General features: G+C 36.0%; 1 protein-coding gene and 1 long non-coding RNA gene across 21 annotated transcripts in view; one reads left to right on the top strand and one right to left on the bottom strand.

Moving 5' to 3' along the window:
- The window catches only part of LOC103885288, a 42,980-nt gene extending 40,768 nt beyond the window's left edge, over window positions 1-2,212 (top strand). For both annotated transcript variants that reach the window (XR_004183785.1, XR_002522673.2), the window contains one exon: window positions 2,027-2,212. This is a non-coding gene — a long non-coding RNA (uncharacterized LOC103885288). The remainder of the gene's footprint in view (window positions 1-2,026) is intronic.
- Window positions 1-22,363, bottom strand: part of PAM (peptidylglycine alpha-amidating monooxygenase) — a 277,716-nt gene that overhangs the window by 1,341 nt on the left and 254,012 nt on the right. For 5 of the 19 annotated variants that reach the window (XM_031666328.1, XM_031666327.1, XM_031666338.1 and 2 more), the window contains 7 exons: window positions 21,078-21,288; window positions 20,448-20,648; window positions 18,210-18,325; window positions 10,952-11,051; window positions 8,570-8,623; window positions 3,090-3,293; window positions 150-206 (listed from right to left, as the gene is read on the bottom strand). In XM_031666328.1, the coding sequence (XP_031522188.1) occupies window positions 150-206; window positions 3,090-3,293; window positions 8,570-8,623; window positions 10,952-11,051; window positions 18,210-18,325; window positions 20,448-20,648; window positions 21,078-21,288 (943 nt within the window). The remainder of the gene's footprint in view (window positions 1-149; window positions 207-3,089; window positions 3,294-8,569; window positions 8,624-10,951; window positions 11,052-18,209; window positions 18,326-20,447; window positions 20,649-21,077; window positions 21,289-22,363) is intronic. The other 14 variants (XM_031666332.1, XM_031666340.1, XM_031666333.1 and 11 more) reach the window with 7 other exon arrangements.

Here is a 22,363-nt window from a genome sequence, read left to right as displayed (position 1 = left end):
CATTCTGTATTTACTCTGGGAGATGCTAAGCTGTATACAAGGTGCTTTATCTTCAGAGACAAAATATGAAATATCTCCTTGCTTTTTAAAAGACATGTGCTTGTTGACTTTGAACCAAACATAAAGGGTTCTAAAAGGTCATGGCATACCTCTAAATCTTCCCAGTACTCTTCCTGAACTTGTCTCGAGTTTGTGTTCAGAATCTGCTAAAAAAAGATGGCACATTTCAAAATGAGTCCCAGTCATCTTCCTCAACCCATGCACTCAACTTCCAACTTAAATTCAGGAACTTGTGAATGATAAAGCAAGACCTGGCTCTTGTCTGTATGCAATTCTAATTTTTAAGAAAGGCGGTATATTTTCGAGACATACATAAAGGGCCCAAGCTGGGTTTGACTCTGCCTGTGTCTCTTACTGGCTGTGTGATCTTGATAAATTACTTCTCTGAGCTTCAGTTTTCTCCTCTGAGAAAAGAAAGATCAAGGAGAATCCCTGTCTGTAAGGCTGAGATCAGACACTGCATGTGACACATTTAGAACAGTACCTGTAGATATACAGTAAATTCTCAATAAATCATAGCTTTTTTTTTAATGAGGAAAGAATTGTTACCAATAATTTGTAAAATTTTTCAATCTTTGGTTATTATAATTTAGGAATAATTGCCTTCAGCTTTACTATTTCTACTGACAGTATATGTCTTGCTTGAGAAAGCTTTGGATCCATGTATGTCGTTTCTTCTTTATGTAAGACATAAGTGAAGGGAAAGGACATGACACGCGCTGAGTATTCTCCAAGCATAGTAGGTGACCTACATGTTCCCAATAGGACTGCCTATCTCCATAAAGGATAGACTCTCTTTCCTTATGGGGAGGCAGAACTCCCAATGGGTTTCATTATTTCCCTCGCTGTGTCTCTCCCTGTACTCTTTCCCAGGCTTCATCACTCCCTAAAGGGCTATGGTCAGGAAAATCAGGCCTGGGGTTGTCCTGTTAGGTCTTTAACCAGGACTGAAGGCAGCATCATGGAAAAAGATAGCGGCAGATTAGACGAAAGGGGGAAGACAGTGATGCAGAAAGAAATAGGCAAGAAGGGAAGAAGAATCTCGTAAGACTGTTAGAAAGCCAACAAATTAGATTATAAGTTCTGCAAGGATATTCCTTAGTTTTGTATCCCCCTGTGCCTAACACAGTGTCTGATATGGAGTCAATACATAATAAGGAATGATGAATAAATGGAAGGTCCTTTATTAGGGTTTTTAATAACCTTAAACTGGATAAGATCTATCAAGGACAAATTTGGAAAAAAAAGTGAGAAGCTGATCTACTACTACTGCTACATATGAAACTGCAATTTTTCTAAGTAAAACCTGATCAAGTAATGGCAATTTTCTAGGGTTTGACCTGGGTTTCTGCCTTCCTAACACATTCCTGTAGTCAGCATCATGTAACAGTGCTGTGTCACATGTGCTTAACAGCAAACAGGAGAGACCAAACCTTCCTTACTCCCTAGCCACTGCTTCTGCCAGATTGGGTTGGTTACCACCATTCCTGCCACCTGCCCCTAGGCCCCACTGTTCCTACTACGCTGTGTATTTATCACTGCACTTACTACCCTCTACTATAATTTTTTTGTTTCATGTCTCTTTCATATGTTATCTATTTTGTGAGCTCAGTTGATTTATTTATTCATTCTTTCAACAACAATTTATTAAACCACTAGTATCAGGAACTATTATTTGTGCTGGGGACATATCAGTACTCAAGATATGGATTCTTTCTCATTTGAAGCATGTATATATCACCATGAAGACAATTACTATGTTTATTTCTCTTTGCCCCTACTTATGACAGTTCCAGATCTGTAACATGGACTCAACAGAAGTCCTTTTTGGGAAGAGTTAACTATATTTTTGCAGAGATTTATTAATGGCAGATGGAAAGCAAAAGAAAGTCCAAGAAAAATTCCCTTTTACAACATATTAAGTTGAATTTTCTGTTTTCTGTTTCCATGCCTTTTTCTGTGTCAGGGCTTTGCCAAGGGCACTGAATCCCTGCCATGGCTGCCTTGACCTGAAATAGGATCAGATGCTGTTTCTTGATCAAATGCTCCCTGTCTCCCTGGTCCATGGATTTCTTCCCACACACAACTACAGACTTGCTCTAGGACTTGGGGACCCAGCCAAGGGACTGCTACTGAGAGGTGAGAAGCATGATTTGGGTTATTTGTTTATTTATTTAGATGTCCTAAAATAAACTCAGCTCTTGGATCCTGTATTGTGATAATTATTTCATAAAATACTAACTCTGGCATTCGACTCTGCCTTGTTCAGTTATGGAAGGCTGATGGTCTAAATTATGACTATTCAAAAACTATCAAATGGTTTGTTATAGAAATAATTAATTTTCCTTGAAAACTAAGGTTTAAGACAAGTTTTTTTTATAACTTCTTATGCCTTTTATTACATTACCAATGATTATTCATCATAACCATTGGTGGTATTAATTGAGTACTTCTTAGGTTCCAGGTATCCTGATAAATGCTTATGTACATTGTTTCATCTAATATTTGTACAACCTTGTAAGGTAACTATTTTATCCTCACTTTTTTATGAGAAAACTGGTCTGGAGAGATTAAGTAACTTGCCCATGGTCATGTAGCTAGGAGCTAGATCCAGCCTAATGGGAGAAAAACACAACCTGAAAAACTGACCCAGGTACTTTGAGGACTGGGCCTCTTCTTAACAGCAGGTATCTCCTCCTCTGGTCATTCAGCTAATTTATACTGACTCTACTACCTACAATTTCATATGGAGACATTAATTGGGCTTAAGCCAATTGCTAAAAGGTAGCATTAAAGGTTATATTTTAATCTAAATATCCAAATTTCAGAGTCTCCAGATACTATTTTTTACTGTAATATTAACTAGGGGCAATATTTGGAACACAGACAATAATGTCAAAAATGGTAGAGAGCATTAAAAACAAAAAAACAAAGACAGTGAAAAAAATCCCAAGCAAACGCCCGAGGATAATTAGGCCAAACACTCTTTCAAAGGCAGGTTCCAAGTTCACGGGGCTCATTTTACTTGCCTCCAAAGGCCCTTGATTTTTTCCACCGAATAAATATGGCAATGGCCAGCAGGACAACCACCGGAATAACCAGAAGAGTTGTAATGAGAACAACAGGTACTCCCGAGCCTGGCTCTTTGATCAGTTTCTGTTTCTCTTGCATCTTCTGTAATTCTGAGGAGGTGGGTTTGTTCTCCATTTTGGTTTCAACAACTGCCTCAGCTTCTTCAGGGAAAGAAGAGTTCACAATATTCAACTGACTCAAAGATTTCAAACCCCCCTTACCCACCCCTACCCATTCAAATCAATAACTGTTCACAAAGAACTTGTTGACTCCAGTGTACATGGGGTTCATGTTTTAATACCTGAATCTACCAAGCTGGCAGCAGGCATTGTGATTAGTTATTTCCACTGAATCGTTTTTCACCTTCAAATTAGTTTTCTTTTATTCTACCTTTAATACCCTCTTTAGCTATAATTCCACAGAATATATATCCTTTTGTAGTTTTCCAAAGGTAAAATTAACAAGGCAGTACTGTGTAAGGGAAAGAACTGGTGTGCATACTGAAATCAAACAAACCTGGGTACAAATCCCAATTCTCCTATATACTAGCCGTATAACTTTGGGCAAGTTACTTAAATTATCTGGGCCATAGTAACTTCATCTATAAAATTTTAATAATAGGACCTCCTTCATAAAACTGTTGGGTGTAAATGTCTGTTATAAAAAATGCATATAATAAGTGTTTGCTTCCTTGTATCTTTAGTTTTAAAATATTTTTCATGTTCAATTAATTTTTGATACTTCAAATGTATGCTGCACACATTAATGCTAGGATTACAAAAGAAAAAAGGAACTATGTCCTTTTCAGGCTCTTTTATATTGTTTTCAGCAAAATGTGAGTACAGACAGATGAACTGTATATCTTTTTGTTACTGATGAAAATAACTAACAACTATTATAATAACTAAAAATATTCTGTAACAGTGGCAGGCACTGGGTAGGCATCAAGCCTACAGTACTGTTTGAGAAATTGATACAATGAAACTATATATATAGTTATATATATATATGAAAGCTGCTGCAGTGATCTTAATAACTAATGACGTGAAAATGAGGTTGAGCTTTGAGACATCCTTGCCCTACTCTAGTGTACAAAGGCTGGTAAGAACTTGCCCATACTAAAAGTTAGAACCACATTTGCAGGAAGACTCACAGGTCATGCATTTCTGAAATTTCAATTTCTTGGTATGCCCTTCTGCCCTACAATACAGAATGCATTGTAAAGCCTCAAGAAGATTTTGACAAAATGGTAGGGATAACACAATCAGGAAAATCTTTGGTTAATGTTTAGTAGGTATAGACTCAGCTTAGTAGCTTGCTGGACACTCCTCTGAATACATGTTTCTCAAATTATTTAAGACACTGTCAACATAATTTATAATACAAACAGATGGTAGGTTCCAACTTTTGGTTTCAACATTCTGAGCCAGCGTCTTTTACAGTCTCAATGACATCTATTGAGTACTTACACCATCATCAGGCATCGTTTTCCTTTAATCATCACACCAAGCCTATGAGTAGGCACTATTATTATCATCACCATTTTGTAGATGACCTCATAGTCCTTTCCTTCCCTGTACTATGGCTAAAGGGACATTATCCTTTGTTTTCTTTTGTCCACTCAAGTGACTCTTGAAATTTGAAAGGGAGGGAAGGAAAGGAGCTGGTTCACAGACCTAGAAATGGTTCAAATATAACTTTTCTATGTCTAGTTTCTGAGGGGAATACAGGTGTGATTTCTATTCTTTCTGACCACTGATTGTTTTGTCTTTTTTTGTTTACTATAGGAAAGATATACAAAATTGCTCTATATTTAAGCTTATTCTATATTTAAATAAGACAGTTGCAATAAATAGATCATGGGAGTAAAAAACATAGGCCAAAGATGTAGGTTGGCATTTAAGAACTTGTTCCTTTTGGAAGAAGGAGTTGTTCCTGTTTTAAGTGGGTATTACCAGAGTAGTTAGTGCCTGTCACTTAGTAAGTTTATATGCACCTAATATACAATGGGTATACTAGGTCATATCTAGTTTCATGGATAAGGCAGAAGCAGAATTGGGCAACATTAAATGGAAGGAACTGTGGATGATACAGGTGAAAGACTAAAAGAATCAGTTTAGCATTCATAGAAAGTAATGAGAAGGAGGCAATGAACGTGCTAAGATATAATACATATACAGCACTTTAGAAATTCTTGATTTTCACATCACTTCTGATATTTTGAGTGTTATCTACTAAAAATACTTAAACATTCCAACTTTTGGAACTGGCTGAAATATATTTAAGATTTAAAAGATGCTCTGTATTTTTAAAAAGGAGGCTAAAAATTTAAAATGTTCCATTCTGAAGAAAATATACAATATTGCTACTCTTCACAAGAGCATTTATATGTAGGGTAAAATGCCTAAAACAATAGTTATAACTTAAGAGTCTAAGAATTCCACTGAAAGCATGAAGAATAATCCAAATTCTGCCACTTTCACTCTTTATCCTAAATTCTTTTATTAAAAATCCCAATAATTTGGAGCATCCATGATGAATGAAGAGAGAAGCAGCTCTAAGATTAGCCAGAACACTAGGTTTCTGGAAAATAGGAAGCACCTAGAATGACCATTCTTTTGTCATATAAAAGGTGTATTCTGGGTAGAATAAACATGCCTTAAAATGGTATAAGAGTGCAAGCCCTTGTAGCATCTCTATAGATATTTGGAAATAAACAAATTTTCTAAAAGCTGATGTATGACAGTTTTTCTTCTTCTTTAAAGCAATGCATTTAGAAAGGGAGGCTAGCTGCATTCCTTTGTGAGTGCATATATATACGTATGTGCAAATCTGTCTCCCCCTAACAGAAGAGAAGTCTAGAGACCACTTGGAATTGGAATAACTGGGACAGGAAGGGAAGGGCATTCTTAATACAGCAATTGTATCCCAGTTCTTCACAGACAGAACTGAAGGCCTGAAGGCAAATGGCATACTAGGAAGTAACAGGTTAGAGGACATGAAAAGTGCATATAGTACCAATGAGATCATTCTTTTTTTCTTAAATGTAATGTGCTCCCTTACAATGTGTTGATTACCATAAGGCCTAAAAAGCTAACTGCACTAAAGAGGTTTTTTGATTTTTTAAAAGTTTTATTGAAAGTGATTTAAGGCCATTATAATCTTATATTGGCGGGGGGGAGGGGTGCCTGGGGGTGAGGGCTATGCTTTGGTGAGATATTGGTATGCCTGTTTTATCTCTAGTAACTTTATTAGAAAGTTTAAATCCTTTTCATTAGCTTTTTATCATCTCAAATTATCTTATCCTTACAACTTCCTTAGAACACTGGTTCTGAAACCTTTTTAATAGTAATTAGTTATATGACTATTCATAGTAGGGATAAGTGTTATCAAAGGCAACTCAAATTTGGGGATTTAAAATTAACATGTAACTACAAGGCTATTAAGTCTGAAACTGTGTTTTCCCTTCTCTTTTATAAAGGGTTGTTTGAATTAAGCTTCAAGATATTGATAAAAAAATAAGATCTAGAAATCCAGCATGATTTACATTCCCTTTGTAATAAGAATATAATCTTAAAAAAAGGTTTAATGAGAGTCACATGGGTTCAAAGAAGAAGAGACAACTTCATTTGAGTTTGGGTAACTATGAAAACTGGACTGTCAAGGCAAGACATTTCAGTAAAATTTACTGTTTGAACTGCTGGGTTTTGACCACAAAGTCAGAAGGTTTCTGACCAATTGGACTCAGTGGTGTGCACATGGGAGAGAGGAAATGGCCTATATGACAGCATTATTCATCCTTCATTGACCGGCTAAGGTGAGGTCAGTATGGCTAAGCTGTTCTCAGCTGGCCAACCAGTATCACCTAGAATTTTTTGGTGAGATCTATTTAAACAGAAATGATCTGAGACTATTTTAAAATTCTAGAGGTTTCAGAGTAAACTATAACCATTCGCAACTTGCAGTTCTTGGAAGAATTTATAGTGAATGAACTGGTGGTATCAGTCTCTCCTCAGCAGTATAGCAATAGTGGTTAAGAGTGCAGACTTTGGTACCAGATTTTGGTTTAAAGCTTGATTCTAATATTTACTGTCTAATATTTACAGTAATTCTGATCCTCAATTTCCTCATATGTAAAATGGGGATAATAGCAGTTATTACAAGGTTGGCATAAGGATTAAATGTAATAATTTCTGTATAGCCCATTGTTTCTGCTCTGTAAGTGATAGCTACTATTAACAGTATGATCTTTCCCAACATTTTTATTCCAGGACAAACAGAACTTGCCAACAATTCTATATATAGCAAAGACATAAAACTAGGGGGACAGGAACCTTCCTTAGTATATGAGTGTGATATGAATGCCACTTCATAGTGTCATTTGGGTAGGATCTCTACAAATGCCAAACAATTGCCATTTGTTTTATAATATTATATTACCCCTTGAGCTGGCTATATTTTCTTATCTGTCTACATAAAATCCTTAAACTCCCCCTTCCTGTTGCTGCTTTTCATTTCTTTTCCAGCTGCTTTGATGAGAAAAGAAAACAAGTAAGCCTAGGGTTGTGTCTGAATGTCTAGGTGAATCATTTGTGAAGCAACTAATAATGGAATCCCCTTGCTACTTAAATATTAGGTAGCATGAGAAACTCATGGCGAGCCCTTAACTGGAAATGACATGTCAAAACCCTGCAGATGTTAGAATGTACAAACATAAACTGATCCTAGGAAAGAGACAAAATAAGTTGACAGGGACTCCATATGAACCCAGTGGTTGCTTACCAATAGCTAAATCCCATTTCCCTAGTCTTGATATTATATACCAGTGATATGCTTATTTGTATATGTGTATATGTATGTAACTTTCCCCCTCTCTCCTTATAAGGCTATAAGGTCAGGTGCAGTCTCATTTCCCTTAGACCTGCGATAGTGCTTTACACACAAAAGGCCCTCAGTAAATCATGGGAGCTGAATAAGATAGAAGCTAAAGAAACAGCTAATCTTTCCATACTATTATAGCACTGACCCACCAAAGATATCTGTCATTCCTTTATATTAATAGAGCATATTAAGAAAAGGTTTTTCCAATATGCCAAATGGTATTTTTCTACCTGCTTGGGGTTAATGTACTCCCCAAAGTGGCTGACTTCTTTTCTTCTCTGAATATCTCTGGCTCACTAGTTATAGATTTCTTGTATCCTCAATCACTTTCCATCACTTGAAATCAGTAATTTGAACTCATTATGACTGCTCCATTTATCAAAAAAAGAGAAGTGGCAACATACAGGTTTAAAGGCTCAGTACATAGCAGAAGTCATTGATAATTTACCAGATTATATTTTTAGCCTGGTAATTTTTTAAGTTGCAGTCAAGGGCCATAAAAGAATTCAACACAGCTAGACTTTGGTTTTATAGTAATAAGAGGAATCTGACCTACCTTTGATTTCCTGGACCTCAATGCCAGCCTTTTTAACTGATCGATGTTCCACTTCTGTAACAGCACAGCAAGGAGAGAAAAAAGTCAGAATCTCCAAAAAGAACATTTGAAAATTTAACTTTGATATTAATTTTACTCAGTAGAAAATATTTCCTTAATTCATCAAATGCATTATTATATTAGAAAAGAGTTCAATGCAAACCACTAATTAAGTGGTCCATGAATCCTGGATAAAATCTCCTAGGGAAAGCTAAAATATTTCTAAGGACTTCATATTTAGAATGAGCTTTTTCTTGTAGAGTTCATAATATTGTATTATTTCTGAAAGACCAAGCAGTTCTGCTTTCATGTGGACAATATCTTAGACTGATTACTAGTTCTGCCATGTTGGGTTACCAGTCTTCTAGTTGATGTTAATGGATTTGACCAATTAACTACAAGGATGCAAATAAATAAGACACCGATTTAATCCTCAGTGGCAGTCTTACTGTTCCAGATGTACTATTTTCCAGATTTATTGCACTCTGCTCTATGCAGAGGGCTTCTCTATTTTGAAGTTGAATGCCATATTGCTGTGCTTTTCCACCAGGAGATGTACCAAAGTCACTTGGGAGAACTTTCTAAAATACACATAATATTCCTCTTCTTTCTGTATATCTTGAGTGGGGACTGGCCATGTGTATTGTAACAGTCCCTGCCGCAGGTAAATCAGACATGCATCTTCTGAGTTTCAAACCACTAGGGTGGTATAAAGCAGGGGTCCCCAAACCCCGGGCTGTGGCCTGTTAGGAACTGGAACGCATAGCAGGAGGTGAGTGGCAGGTGAGTATAACCACCTGCGCTCTGCCTCCTGTCAGATCAGTGGTGGCATTAGATTCTCATAGGAACCTGAACCCTTTGGTGAACTGTGCATGCAAGGGATCTAGGTTGCATGATCCTTGTGGAATAGTTTTATCCTGAAACCATTCCCTCTGCCCATGGTCTGTGGAAAAACTGTCTTCCATGAAACTGGTCCCATAATGCCAAAAAGGCTGGGGATCATGGCTGGGCCTCAGATTGAAATCTTAATGAGTTCAGGAATCACATTCCTATCCATAAAATTAAGATATTGGCTACATTTTCTTCTGAATTCTTCTCCATCTTTAAAAGTATTTGTGCATTTGTTTTTGTTCTGAAAATCCTCAGTTTAGTCATGCAGTTAGGGGTTCTCCATCTATCTTTGCCTTCTTGTCTGACCACGCCTTCTGGATCCTCTTTGACAATTCAGGTGGTGAGACAGCCACATTTGCAAGGGAAATGTGAAGCTACTGCTGGAGTGGCATAGTCCATGGGCATCTCTGCTCACTCAATCCTAACTTGGTTCTTCTTACACAACTGCAAACATTACTCAAAGGATAGTTCTGACTACAAAAGTTACCAAATTAATTGATATCCAAACCCTGTATGGTATCTGATTATGTGTTTGGACTCCTGGTTTTACTTTCCATTGCTGTAATTTGTTTTCCTGCCTTTTTATAATTTATGTTTTTACTTTTATAATTAACATTTTTCTTCATAGTTTACATATCTTGTTTTTGTCCTTTATCTAAAACTATCTGTTGCAGCTCCTGATACCTCAAATTTATCATCCCCAATTATTTTCCTTACTCTCACCTTCTCCTATTTGGGCCCTGCCATGTTTTAAAAGTATTTCTGGACATTGAAGTTTGTGTCCTATCAAGCATTTGGTACACTTCAATTTAAAAAATTTACTTGTTTTAGCATGATATTAGGGGTAAAAAGTTAGTCTACTTTTTAGGGATTAAAAATGACGTCCAAATTGCAATTAGAAAACTCTGAAACTAGTTAGCGGGATCCTGATGCAGCAAATCTATACTTAGACAAAACATTTTGAGTTACATGAAAATATAGCAATTCAGTTATTTGGGAAAGCTGAAGTCCAAGCAGAAAATTTAAAGTGCTTCCTCTTTGGGATAATATGTCTCATACAGATGCTGGTATCTCTAGATGCTCAGCAGCTACTGAGAGCTAAAGGGCCATATGGGAATTATGCCTTATGGAAAGAAGTCAACCCCTCTGCTTTGCCAAAGCCCCCTCCCTCCTTCTGGAACTAAGCTGGAATTAACGTTGACTTTTAATGTAACAGACAGTACTTCAGGCATCAAGAATTTCCTGTGGAAACAAGGGGATAAGTGCCAGCAAAAAAAAAAAAAAAAATGTTTCTTTCCACTTAATGGACACCAAATAGGTCTTTTAACAACTGCTTTATACCTTGATTCCTACTCTCATCAGTAAAAAGGAAATGCAAATGTTTTTGTTTCATATGCTTTTAAGCAATCAAACTGAGGGAAAATGTGAACAATAATACTATGAAAACCATACTCTCAGTCAAAGTGAACTTCCACACAGTGTTGGTATGAGCATCTCCAATGTACACGGTCCCATCTTCAGATGCAACAATATCATGAGGCATATCAAAGTGCTGCCAAAAGAAGAAGCCACACATTAAAGTGGTGAGCCTTTACTTGAATCCTTCATGAAAAGGCAGAAAAACAAAGCAAAGTCAACAACAAAACATACTGCTCAAACCAAAGCAAAATATTTCCTATTGAAGCAACTCAAGGCTGAAGGGAGTCATTCATTCATTCATGCCTTGGGTACTGACTCTTCCAGACATAATTCTAAACATTAAGAAATGCTAAGGAACCCCCACCACTGACTTTCAAGTCTTTTAAGTGTTAAAATTTACAGGTAGATTATTTTTTACAATAGTGTTTACTTGGTGTTACATTATGTCTAGTTATTTATATTGATTTTTGCCTTCAAGTTTCTTCTACCTTTTAATAACTATCAAATTTACTTTTTTAAATTTGTACAAGTAAAAAAGTCTAGGTATTAATTTTTATTATTCCCATCAAGCTATCATGTGCTACCTTAAAAACTATTTGTATATTATCGATAAGAAAAATCATTTCAGAGATTTGGGACATTTAATTTTTTGAAATACATACTAAGAGATATGTAGCAATGTGGGGTTTTATACTCTGTTTTTTTTTTTTTTTTTTTTTTGAGACGGAGTCTCGCTCTGCCGCCCAGGCTGGAGTGCAGTGGCCGGATCTCAGCTCACTGCAAGCTCCGCCTCCCGGGTTCACGCCATTCTCCTGCCTCAGCCTCCCGAGTAGCTGGGACTACAGGCGCCCGCCACTGCGCCCGGCTAGTTTTTTGTATTTTTTAGTAGAGACGGGGTTTCACCGTGTTAGCCAGGATGATCTCGATCTCCTGACCTCGTGATCCGCCCGTCTCGGCCTCCCAAAGTGCTGGGATTACAGGCTTGAGCCACCGCGCCCGGCCGGGGTTTTATACTCTTGAAGTCTTATGTTTGTGATGTTTTCAGTCAGCAAAGGAAACAAATTGAGTGTTACCTCCAAGTATTTCCTGGGCTTTTGTCCCTACTTCAGATGTTCTGCATTTTAATATATCTTTCTCTATTTCAAATCATTGTCATCTCCATTATGAAGACACAAGAGACAGGGGAGATCCTTTTGTGACTTTCTTTTAGGGGTCACCAAACTAGTTCTTGGAAGAGAAGGCTTAAAATGTTGTGCTGCTGACATTTCCATCTGTCTCTGGAAGCCTCCAAAGGTGCCCTGGATCTGGCAGTTGGCAGGATATAGATAACATCTGTCACCTTTGAGGCCAGAAGTCCTGCCTGGATACACAGTTATCAAAAATATAACTACTGAGTATCCAGACTGTGGGCTTATCAGCCAACATCTGCCTACCTGATCTGCTGAGTTCAAAGGGAACTAATGAGACAAACTACTGCTCCTAGCTCAGTTTAGGTGGAGCAGAAGAATACATGCTCCGGAGATACTATCGTACTTTAGAAATCATCAAGTTTATCACACTGAAAAGAAAAATGAGATAGCTGTGCCAAAGAGTCTCATTTCTTTCATACTTTCAAATAAGCTGTGACAAATGTGTAGAGAAAAACAGAGAGTCAGAAATCAAAATGCTGCCTTGCTGAAATCCTGCAGGCTTGTCATTAAATGTTCATCTTTTTTGGGAGGTTCAGTTAATGGATGGCAAAAGACTACCAAATGATAGGCCGCTCCTATTCTATACTGTAATATATTCTTAGAAGTTTCTTTGTAAAACATATGGTTGTAGAATACTTCATATTTTCTGATGGAAAAATATAATGATGGGGAAATAAAGGTGAGGAAGGAATGTGTAAACTATTCGCTGGCTAAGAACTTTGCTTTACATAAATCACAATATGTCATAAATTCAAGGCAACAACAATAATAAACCTTTATTAGTGGCTCTCAAATGAGAGAGCCACTAATCTGTATTTCTAGCAGAACCTTGGTCCCACTGATCCACGGAGCCAAAGGTTCTGCTAGAAATACAGTACTTTGGGGCCACTATAGGAACTCAGGGAGGGGCTTAGTAGATGCAATCAGAAGAACTCAGTTGTAATCTTTTCAATGAACTGTTCTGCTTCGTGTCATTTGAAACAAAATTATGTTGTTAAATTTTAAGACCAAGCTTTAGTATTTTTAGAGCTACACAGATTTAAAGATCTTCTAATCTAGCCTTTGCAGACTCTTCTTTTAAAGTACCCCCAGCAAAATAAAATTGACATGAGAAGAGCATGATAGTATCTTCACCAGGCATCTGGTGACAAAGCCTGGAGCAAGCTGCCTTCAAAATCTTGTATTTTATTTTAAAAACTCATAAGGAAAGTTGTGTTCTATTCCATAGCATAACAATGTTTACTTTAACATAGTAAGTTTAAATCTACTTAATATTAAGTAAAACAGTTCTTCTAAGTTGCACAATGTTCATATTGTGGCTTAATATAGCCCTTGGCATACCAATGTGTACTTCAGGAACGAAAAGGTTAAGCACATTTCAAAGTCAGAAAGACCTAGGTTTGAGATCCACGTTTGCTACTCCATGTAGTCTGAACAAGTAATTTAACTTAGGTGAACTTTTCAGCTCAAGTACTGTCATTTTAATCATCACTGTGAAAGTTGGAAAAACAACATAAATCTGGGCTCACTTTTTTTTTTCTTTTGATATGGAAGGCTGGGGATCATTCTCTTCCTTTTCCATATGAGCTGCTACACAGAAGATGACAAAAAATGCCTGTCTGAACAGTGTGTATAAAAGCAGATATTGAGGGACCACAAGCCTCTCCTTTGATTACAGGGGGAATGACTTGGGGATTGACAATGTGTATTTTTCTCTCACAGCTTTTTGATAACATCTGATAGAACCATTTTCTCTATTGTCCTACTGTCTAAGCTTCCCTGCACAGACATAAAAACAGAGTCCCTACATTCAGATGGAAACATCTCTAAAGAATGTAATAAACATCTCTAAAGAATGTAATAGAGAACTGAAACGTAAGAGGAGATAAGGAGTGGATATGCACAAACAGAAGCACAACCTCCTTATGTAAAACTTGACCTTTGATGTGAAGAGGGATCTCTTTTTACACAGGAGTCAATAGACCATATTATTTCCTTCACCCAAAATTAATCTTTGTGATAATAATCTAATTAAATGAAAATTCTGAGAGATTTATAAACTGATTTCAGTTTACTGTGTCAACACAGAATATATTTCTATGTTTTGGTGTAATATCAAGTCTTATTTACTGAAAGGAAAAGCAAACTTCATCTTGGAGTGAGACTGTCTTTTCAAGTTTGCTGAATTGACCCACATATTGTGACTCATTCTTTGCCTAACATCTGATGAAGGCACAATGCTTTGGAAATTTTAATTGAGAACTCTTCAGATTTTTATGAGGTTAAGGCTCATTTAGCCTCTTGCTTAGCACTTAGTTTTGATTTCTAGATGCATATTTAAATTAAAAGTTAATATCCTGGTTGACACAGTACATTATCATTAAAAGAACGAGAAAGGCAAACACTCCACTAATACAAAGCAAAGAACTGAGAGAAAGTTAAGCATCTCACTTCCTTTACCAACAGACAGGAGGAAGTTAGCTCAAAGGGGCACAGTAATGAAGACTGGATAATCAATAAGGATCTGAAAAACTGGAAATAAAATATTATCAGTGTAATGAATTTCTTTCTGCAGGGCTGCTATGCTTTGAGATTTCATTGCCTGTTGCTTTTCTGGTGAAATATTTCTAGAAAAATTTTATTTGTTTATATAAATAGAAACCTAAAGAAAGGAATTTATACTGGAGTCTTTAGTTTAGATTCCTTTTGGTTATATTCAGATCCTGTTACTATGGCTAAAAGCTCCAGTGAAGAAAAGGCTGTGTCTCTTTCACCCTTATACCCTTATTCACCTTTGTACCCTTAGTACCTAGCGTAATGCCTGACACAGAGTAAGTATTTAATGCATATCTCTGGAATAAAATTTGATAAACACCAGACTAGCTGTCAGTATTCTAACAGACAAATTTCTATGAATAAAACATTGAAGCATTTTACTTTCACCACTGTTACTCAACATAGTACTGGAAGTCTTAGCTAGAGCAATCAGACAAGAAAAAGAAATAAAGGACATCAAATTGGAAAGGAAGGAGTCAAATTATCCTTGTTTGCAGATGATATGATATGATATTTGGAAAACCCTAAAGACTCCACCAAAAAAACTATTAGAAGTGATAAATTCAGTAAAGTTGCAGGATACAGAATCAACATAAAAAATCAGCAGCATTTTTATATGCCAATGTGAACAATCTGAAAAAGAAATAGAAAATGTAATCCTATTTACAATGGCCAAAAATAAAATTAAATACCTAGGAACTAACCAAAGAAGTGAAAGATCTCTACAATGAAAACCATAAAATGCTGATGAAAAAAACTGAAGAGGACACACACAAGAAGGGAAGATATTCCATGTTCATGGATTGGAAGAATCAATATTGTTAAAATGTCCATATACCCAAAGCAATCTGCAGATTCAATGCAATCACTATCCAAATATCAATATTCTTCACAGTAATGAAAAAAATTCTAAAATTTATATGAAATCACAAAAGACCCAGAATAGCCAAAGCTAACCTGAGCAAAAAGAACAAAACTGGAGGAGTCATATTACCTGACTTCAAATTATACTACAGAGCTATGTAACCAAAGCAGCATGGTACTGCCATAAAAACAGACACATAGACCAATGGAATCACATAGAGAACCCAGAAAAAAAATCCACCCACCTACAGTGAACTCATTTTTGACAAAGTTTCCAAGAACATACATTGGGGAAAGAACAGTCTCTTCAATAAATGGTGCTGAGAAAACTGGATATCCACATGCAGAAGAATGATATTTGATCCCTGTCTCTCACTTTATACAAAAATCAAGTCAAAATGGATTAAAGAGTTAAATCTAAGACCTCAAACTGTGTGTAATTACCACAAGAAAACATTGGGGAAACACTCCAGGACATTTGTCTGGGCAAATTTTTTTTGAGTAATACCCTACAAGCACAGGCAACCAACGCAAAAATAGACAAATGGGATCACATCAAATTAAAAAGTGTCTGCACAGCAAAGGAAACAATCAACCATGTGAAGAGACAACCCACAGAATGAGAAAAAAAATTTGCAAACTACCCATCTAACAAGGGATTAATAACCACAATATATAAGGAGCTCAAACAACTCTATAGTAAAAAATCTAATAATCCAATTTAAAAAATGGGCAAAATATTTGAATAGACATTTTTCAAAAGAAGACATACAAATGGCAAACAGACATATGGAAAAGCGCTCAACATCACTGATCATCAGAGAAATGCAAATCGAAACTATAATGAGATATCATCTAACTCCAGTTAAAATGACTTTCATCTAAAAGTCAGGCAATAACAAATGCTGATGAGGATGTGGAGAAAAGGGAACTGTTGTATACTGTTGGTGGGAATGTAAATTAGTAAAACTATATCGAACAGTTTGGAGGTTCCTCAAAAAACTAAAAGTAGAGCTATCATATAAGCCAGCAATCCCATTGCTGGTTATATGCCCAAAGAAAGGAAATCAGTATATCAAAGAGCTATCTGCATTCCCACATTTGTTGCAGCGCTGTTCACAATAGCCAAGATTTGGAAGCAACCTAAGTGTCTGTCAACAGATAAATGGACAAAGAGAATGTGGTACATATACACAATGGAGTATTATTCAGCCACAAAAAGAACAAGACTCTGTCATTTGCAATAACATGGATGGAACTGGAGATCATTATAAATGAAATAAGCCAGGCACAGAAAGACAAACATCACATGTTCTCAATTATTTGTGGGATCTAAAAAAACAATCGAACTCATAGATATATAGAACAGAAGGATGGTTACCAGAACCCGGAAGGGTGCTGGGCAGTGTGTGAGTGTGTGAGAGAGAGATAGAGAGAGTGTGTGTGTGTGTGTGTGTGTGTGTGTGTGTGGCGGGGGGTTAGGTGGGGATGGTTAATTAGAATGATTTTTTAAAATCAGAATGAATAAGACCTAGTATTTGATAGCACAACAGTAGGACTATATTCAATAATAATTTAATTGTACCTTTTAAAATAACTGAAAGAGTATAATTGGATTGTTGTAACACAAAGGATAAATGCTTGAGGGGATGGATACCCAATTTTCTATGATGTGATTATTACACATTGCATACCTGTGCTAAAATATCTCATGTACCCCATAAATATAAACATGTACTGTGTAACCACAAAAATTAAACATTAAAATTTAATTAAAAATAAAATATAATATTGAAGCATTTTAAAGTTTTTTAAATTAGCAAATCTCATATCTTAGAAAAAATATAACATTATAAGTGTCAGGATATAAACTTGGTTCAGTAGCTGATGATAGTTGCATTTTGATCCAATTAAAACCAATGAATCTTTACATATTTTGAAGAATAACGCTTATTTGCAGCATTTTAGCAGACTGAATTTTCTAAATTTGATATACTCCAAGCACATTCATACAGTGTAGAGAAAATTCTGATCACTCTGGCAATCATACTGCAGAGAAAGTACACTGAGAAGACAGAAGGGCCATGGGCACACTGAACACAGTTGCTGTGTTTATAAAAAGCATGTTAGAATAAACAGTGGGAAAACACTTTTGAAGCCAAAAGTAGCTTTTAGTTTCTTAACTAAACCAAATCTTTAGAACTTGAATAAATTCCAGGAAGTGCTATTTTCAAGTCTTGTTGCTTAGTACCGTCATAGCAATAAAGAAAGCAAACAAGATTTCTGTTGGGTCTAAGAGAACTATAAGAGTACACTTAACATGTGATGTTTTCTCTACTTGGATGAAACCAGAAAGAGACTGATTTATTTTTTGTATTCTAACTATAGTGAATTTAAAAACCTGCCATCATATGCAGGTGCAGTTTCTACTAAGAACCTTAGAACTGCACACAGGCTAATTTGCATCTGAAGAAACTGATCTAGGAATAGACAAGGACATTTATTCTAAATAAAATATAAAATAAAAAATAAAATAGAACACTCCCATCAACTTTGCTAAGAAAGTTACCACATCTTCTCAAAAGTTTTTCTAAAACTATTCAAGTGCAGATTGAATGCCGAGATTTATATTTTAGTTTTCTTCTCAAGAAAATTGAAACCTAGACAATATATGTAAATACCTTGTGCACTGGCTTGAAGATGTCTATAATTTCCCCACTGGAAAAGTTCATCACAAATCCTTGTACAGGTTCTTGGTCCCCAAAATGAGGCTTCCCATTCACTGCGAAGAGCAAGCCTGCAACAGCAAATCCAGTTAACCTTTCTTTAAAATATGGGCAAGAATGGACTTCTAATATATCCACATGTAGTAGGCAAACAATAAATTTAGGGTCAAGCTGGTCCCTACAATTGGCAACAAAAGTAGAATATAAAATAGTGTCTCCTCCTGAGTAACCAGATCAGTGGTAAACAGGTTAGTGGACTAACCTCCTTGTAATAGGAAAATCAGGAACTGAAATGTGTGTTCCACTTGGAAAGTCAGTAGAAATCAGGAATACATAGATATTGATATATAGATATAATATGCATATATAGCTATTACAGGCATCCTAAATAGGAATTGGGGAAAGTCAGGTTATTTAGGCCAATAATTTTGGAGTCTCAGATCTTTTAAAAAATAAGTAATATTTGCCATAGCTACATGGAAAATCCAAGAGAAAATCAAAGAAAATAACTGAAGTTATAGTCTATATAGAACAATCTGATTTTAAACAACTGGAATTTGAAAACATGAGATGTATATTTCAGATTATCAAATACATATTTTTCCTTAATTAAAAAGGCCATATTTTTAATTTTCACACCATGAGTATACTTTGTAGTAAAATTATATTTCCTAACACAATACTATTTATTCAGAACAATGAAAATGGTGATGTTTACATTAATAAATAATTCAGATGATTGAACCACTACATTTTCAAAGAATTAAAACGTAATAAAGTGTACACAATGCTAAGCCACCATTTAAGATATTTTCATTATTCTTGAAGGTTTATAGTTTTTTCTAGGATGTACTATAAAAAAACTATAAACATCAATTACTATTGTGCAAAATTATAGAGAAAATTATCTTTTGCTTAGATTCTGTTCTTAACCAGATTCCTTCTCAACTGATAATTTTCTTCTTATGTTTAATTTATTTTTGTTTATTATGAACATGATCACCCTCTTTATTAAGTAAATGGTCCTGACAAATTTTTCTTTAAATGTGAGGTAAACCAACCTAAGGAATCATAGTTGTGAGAACCTCTTATTACTTTTTCTTTATTCCTTGAGGAAGCCAAATTTGCTCTCTATCAATAACCTGAGTCCCTTGATTTTATGTCCTGAATAAGTTGGGGGGCTGCTTGGTCCAGACAGTAGCCATATGTAACTTAAAAGAAACATAAATATTGCAGTAATACCTATAAATAGTCAGTGTGACTTTGATACAGGTATAAATATTTTTATTAAAATATATTGTGCCCTTTAATTGTGAATTTTTCAAAAATTCCTCCTGTTATTGATCTCATTTCACTCCATTGTGAAAAGAGTATATTTTCAATGTTTTCACCATAAAAACATGGTAAGTATGTGAGATGATGGTTTTGCTAATTAGCCTTACTTAGTCATTCCACATTGTAAACATACATCAAAATATCACATTGTACTCTACAAATATATACAATTATGTCAATTACAATTTTAAAAATATTGTAATAATTGTATGTACATTTCAGAAATTAAATATATTTTCAGTAGTTCATTATTTAAAGAAAATATGGTAAGTTGTTTTGTAATATGTTATATGTATTTTATTTTATTAGTCTGACTTATTTTTCAGATTTTCTTAAAGTCAAGAAAATCTGTTATGAAAATGAGAAAAAAGTTCAAGATTTTATTGATTATTTATCGTCGTATTTAGGCATAAGCCACACTTATTTTTACATATTTTATCTTTTAAAAAAATTGGTCACTACTGTTTTTAAAAATGTGAAACAAGTATTTTGAATATTGATTTTATCACATATATGCCATCTGTTGATGTGTGAAGACAAATGTTAATTATTTAGTACTGGAGCAGATGATCATAATTAAGAGAAAATGAAAATCAATGTTTGGGAACATTTTTAACCCCTTACAAACGGTGTTAAATCCTTTGAGTTCTTCATTGTTTCTGTACAATGAATAGTGGTACTTTAATCAAAACTGAGTTAGAACACACTAACAGTTTTAACTTTTAAGATGTGAAATATAATGTATCTTCAACCTCCAACAAGAAAGGAAATTTATAAAAAGAGCACATTAAGATAAAACGATTTTTAAGGATAGAGTACAGTAGGACAGAAGACAACAAACATATTAAGATGAAATACCTGGTATATATGAAATTGCAAATACATTTCTTCCAAATGATGAATGCTTAATCTCTCTCACAAATTCTTTGGTGTCAGTTTTAAAACACTGGATCCGACCATTTTCCCGGTCTGCCACACATAATTGGCCCAAATGAGGCACAAGGGCCAAGCTGTGAGGAACGGTGAACTGGCCTGGCAGAGGACTGCTCCCTGAAGACTCTGCAGAACAAAGAAAAGCCTTAGATACACAACTTAAAAAATCACCCAAAGTTTGACTCTCTAGTATGTTTCTAAATTCATGATAGTAAACCATTAAATGCCTGGAGCCAGGGGAAAGATAAGGTAAAGCGGTTTATAAGTTTATTTTATAATGTCTTTTACCCACAAATGCATTACAGATTTTCTCCCTATTTGGACAGTTTTTTGGTGGATGTATTATTTTCCTTGTAAGACGTGTGTGTGTGTGTGTGTGTGTGTGTGTGTGTGTGTGTGTGTGTGTCAAGCTAACTGGATGCACACAATGACCCAGGTTACAATGACCCTGTAGGGGACAATTACAGCTTAAAGAATGTGAGTGGTGGCCAGTATTGAGTTCCCAGTGATGCTGGCTAAGAATTACAATTGGAGATTAAGAGTCTTATTGGGTACCTTCTCCCCACTGTGTGATGAACTCTCCACTTGGTGAAAACTGCACAATCCTGCTGTTGCAGTAACCATCTGATACATAAATGGCTCCAGTGCCTGGATCCACAGCCACATCAGTGGGTTGACAGAAGTGATTCTGGTCACTGCCTGGTTGCATGCTCCTTCCCAAGATTAATATAGGGCCTTCTTTATTGTTTGGATCCAGTTTGAACACCTTTTTAAAAAGGAACAAAAGCCTTACCTACTTTTCATGGTTATTAGTGATTTACGCCCACATGACTAAGACCACTTTCACAAGCAATTGGAATAGAAGCTCCCAGAGACTTATTTAAACGAAGATATTAATACATTTTACAACTGAATGGGATCCTAGAAATCATCTGGTCTGATTCCTTCATTTGATAATAAAGCCTATGAAGATTAAGTGATTTGCTCAAGATCACCCGGTTAATTAGTGGTGAATGGAGACCAGTACATGGATACCCAGTTCCGTCCACCCTGATGTTTCCTTTTTGTCTTTCCTTAGCTAATACTACAATGCATTCCAGGTAATACATGAGCAATAAATGTTTACTGAGATGATGTTTTCCAAGTTATTTGCCACCTATTCATAAAAAGCATATTACACTTGATATAACTTCTTTTAAAAATAACACAAATTTGACTTTTTATATATAAATATACATTTACTAGAGGCCTAGCCTCAATTTATAGAAGATTAAGGCAGTTTAAGAAAAAAACAAAAACATAAGTGAAAAAATAGAAATAAGACTTAGGGCCAGGCACGATGGCCACAGCTGTAATTACAGCACTTTGCAAGGCTGAGGTGGGTGGACTGCATGAGCCCAGGAATTCAAGACCAGCCTGGGCAACATGGCAAAATCCCATCTCTACAAAAAATTTTAAAAAATTAGCTTGGCCGGGCGCGGTGGCTCACGCCTGTAATCCCAGCACTTTGGGAGGCCGAGGCGGGCGGATCACAAGGTCAGGAGATCGAGACCACAGTGAAACCCCGTCTCTACTAAAAATACAAAAAATTAGCCGGGCGCGGTGGTGGGCGCCTGTAGTCCCAGCTACTCAGGAGGCTGAGGCAGGAGAATGGCGTGAACCCGGGAGGCGGAGCTTGCAGTGAGCCGAGATCGCGCCACTGCACTCCAGCCTGGGCGACAGCGCGAGACTCCGTCTCAAAAAAAAAAAAAAAAAAATTAGCTGAGTATGCTGGTGTGTGACTGTGGTCCCAGCTACTTGGGAGGCTAAGGTGGGAGGATCACCTCAGCCTGGGAGGTGGA

This window comes from Papio anubis, chromosome 5, assembly GCF_008728515.1.
Source record: "Papio anubis isolate 15944 chromosome 5, Panubis1.0, whole genome shotgun sequence".
Taxonomy (NCBI): domain Eukaryota; kingdom Metazoa; phylum Chordata; class Mammalia; order Primates; family Cercopithecidae; genus Papio; species Papio anubis.
This window is presented reverse-complemented; position numbering and strand designations above follow the sequence as displayed.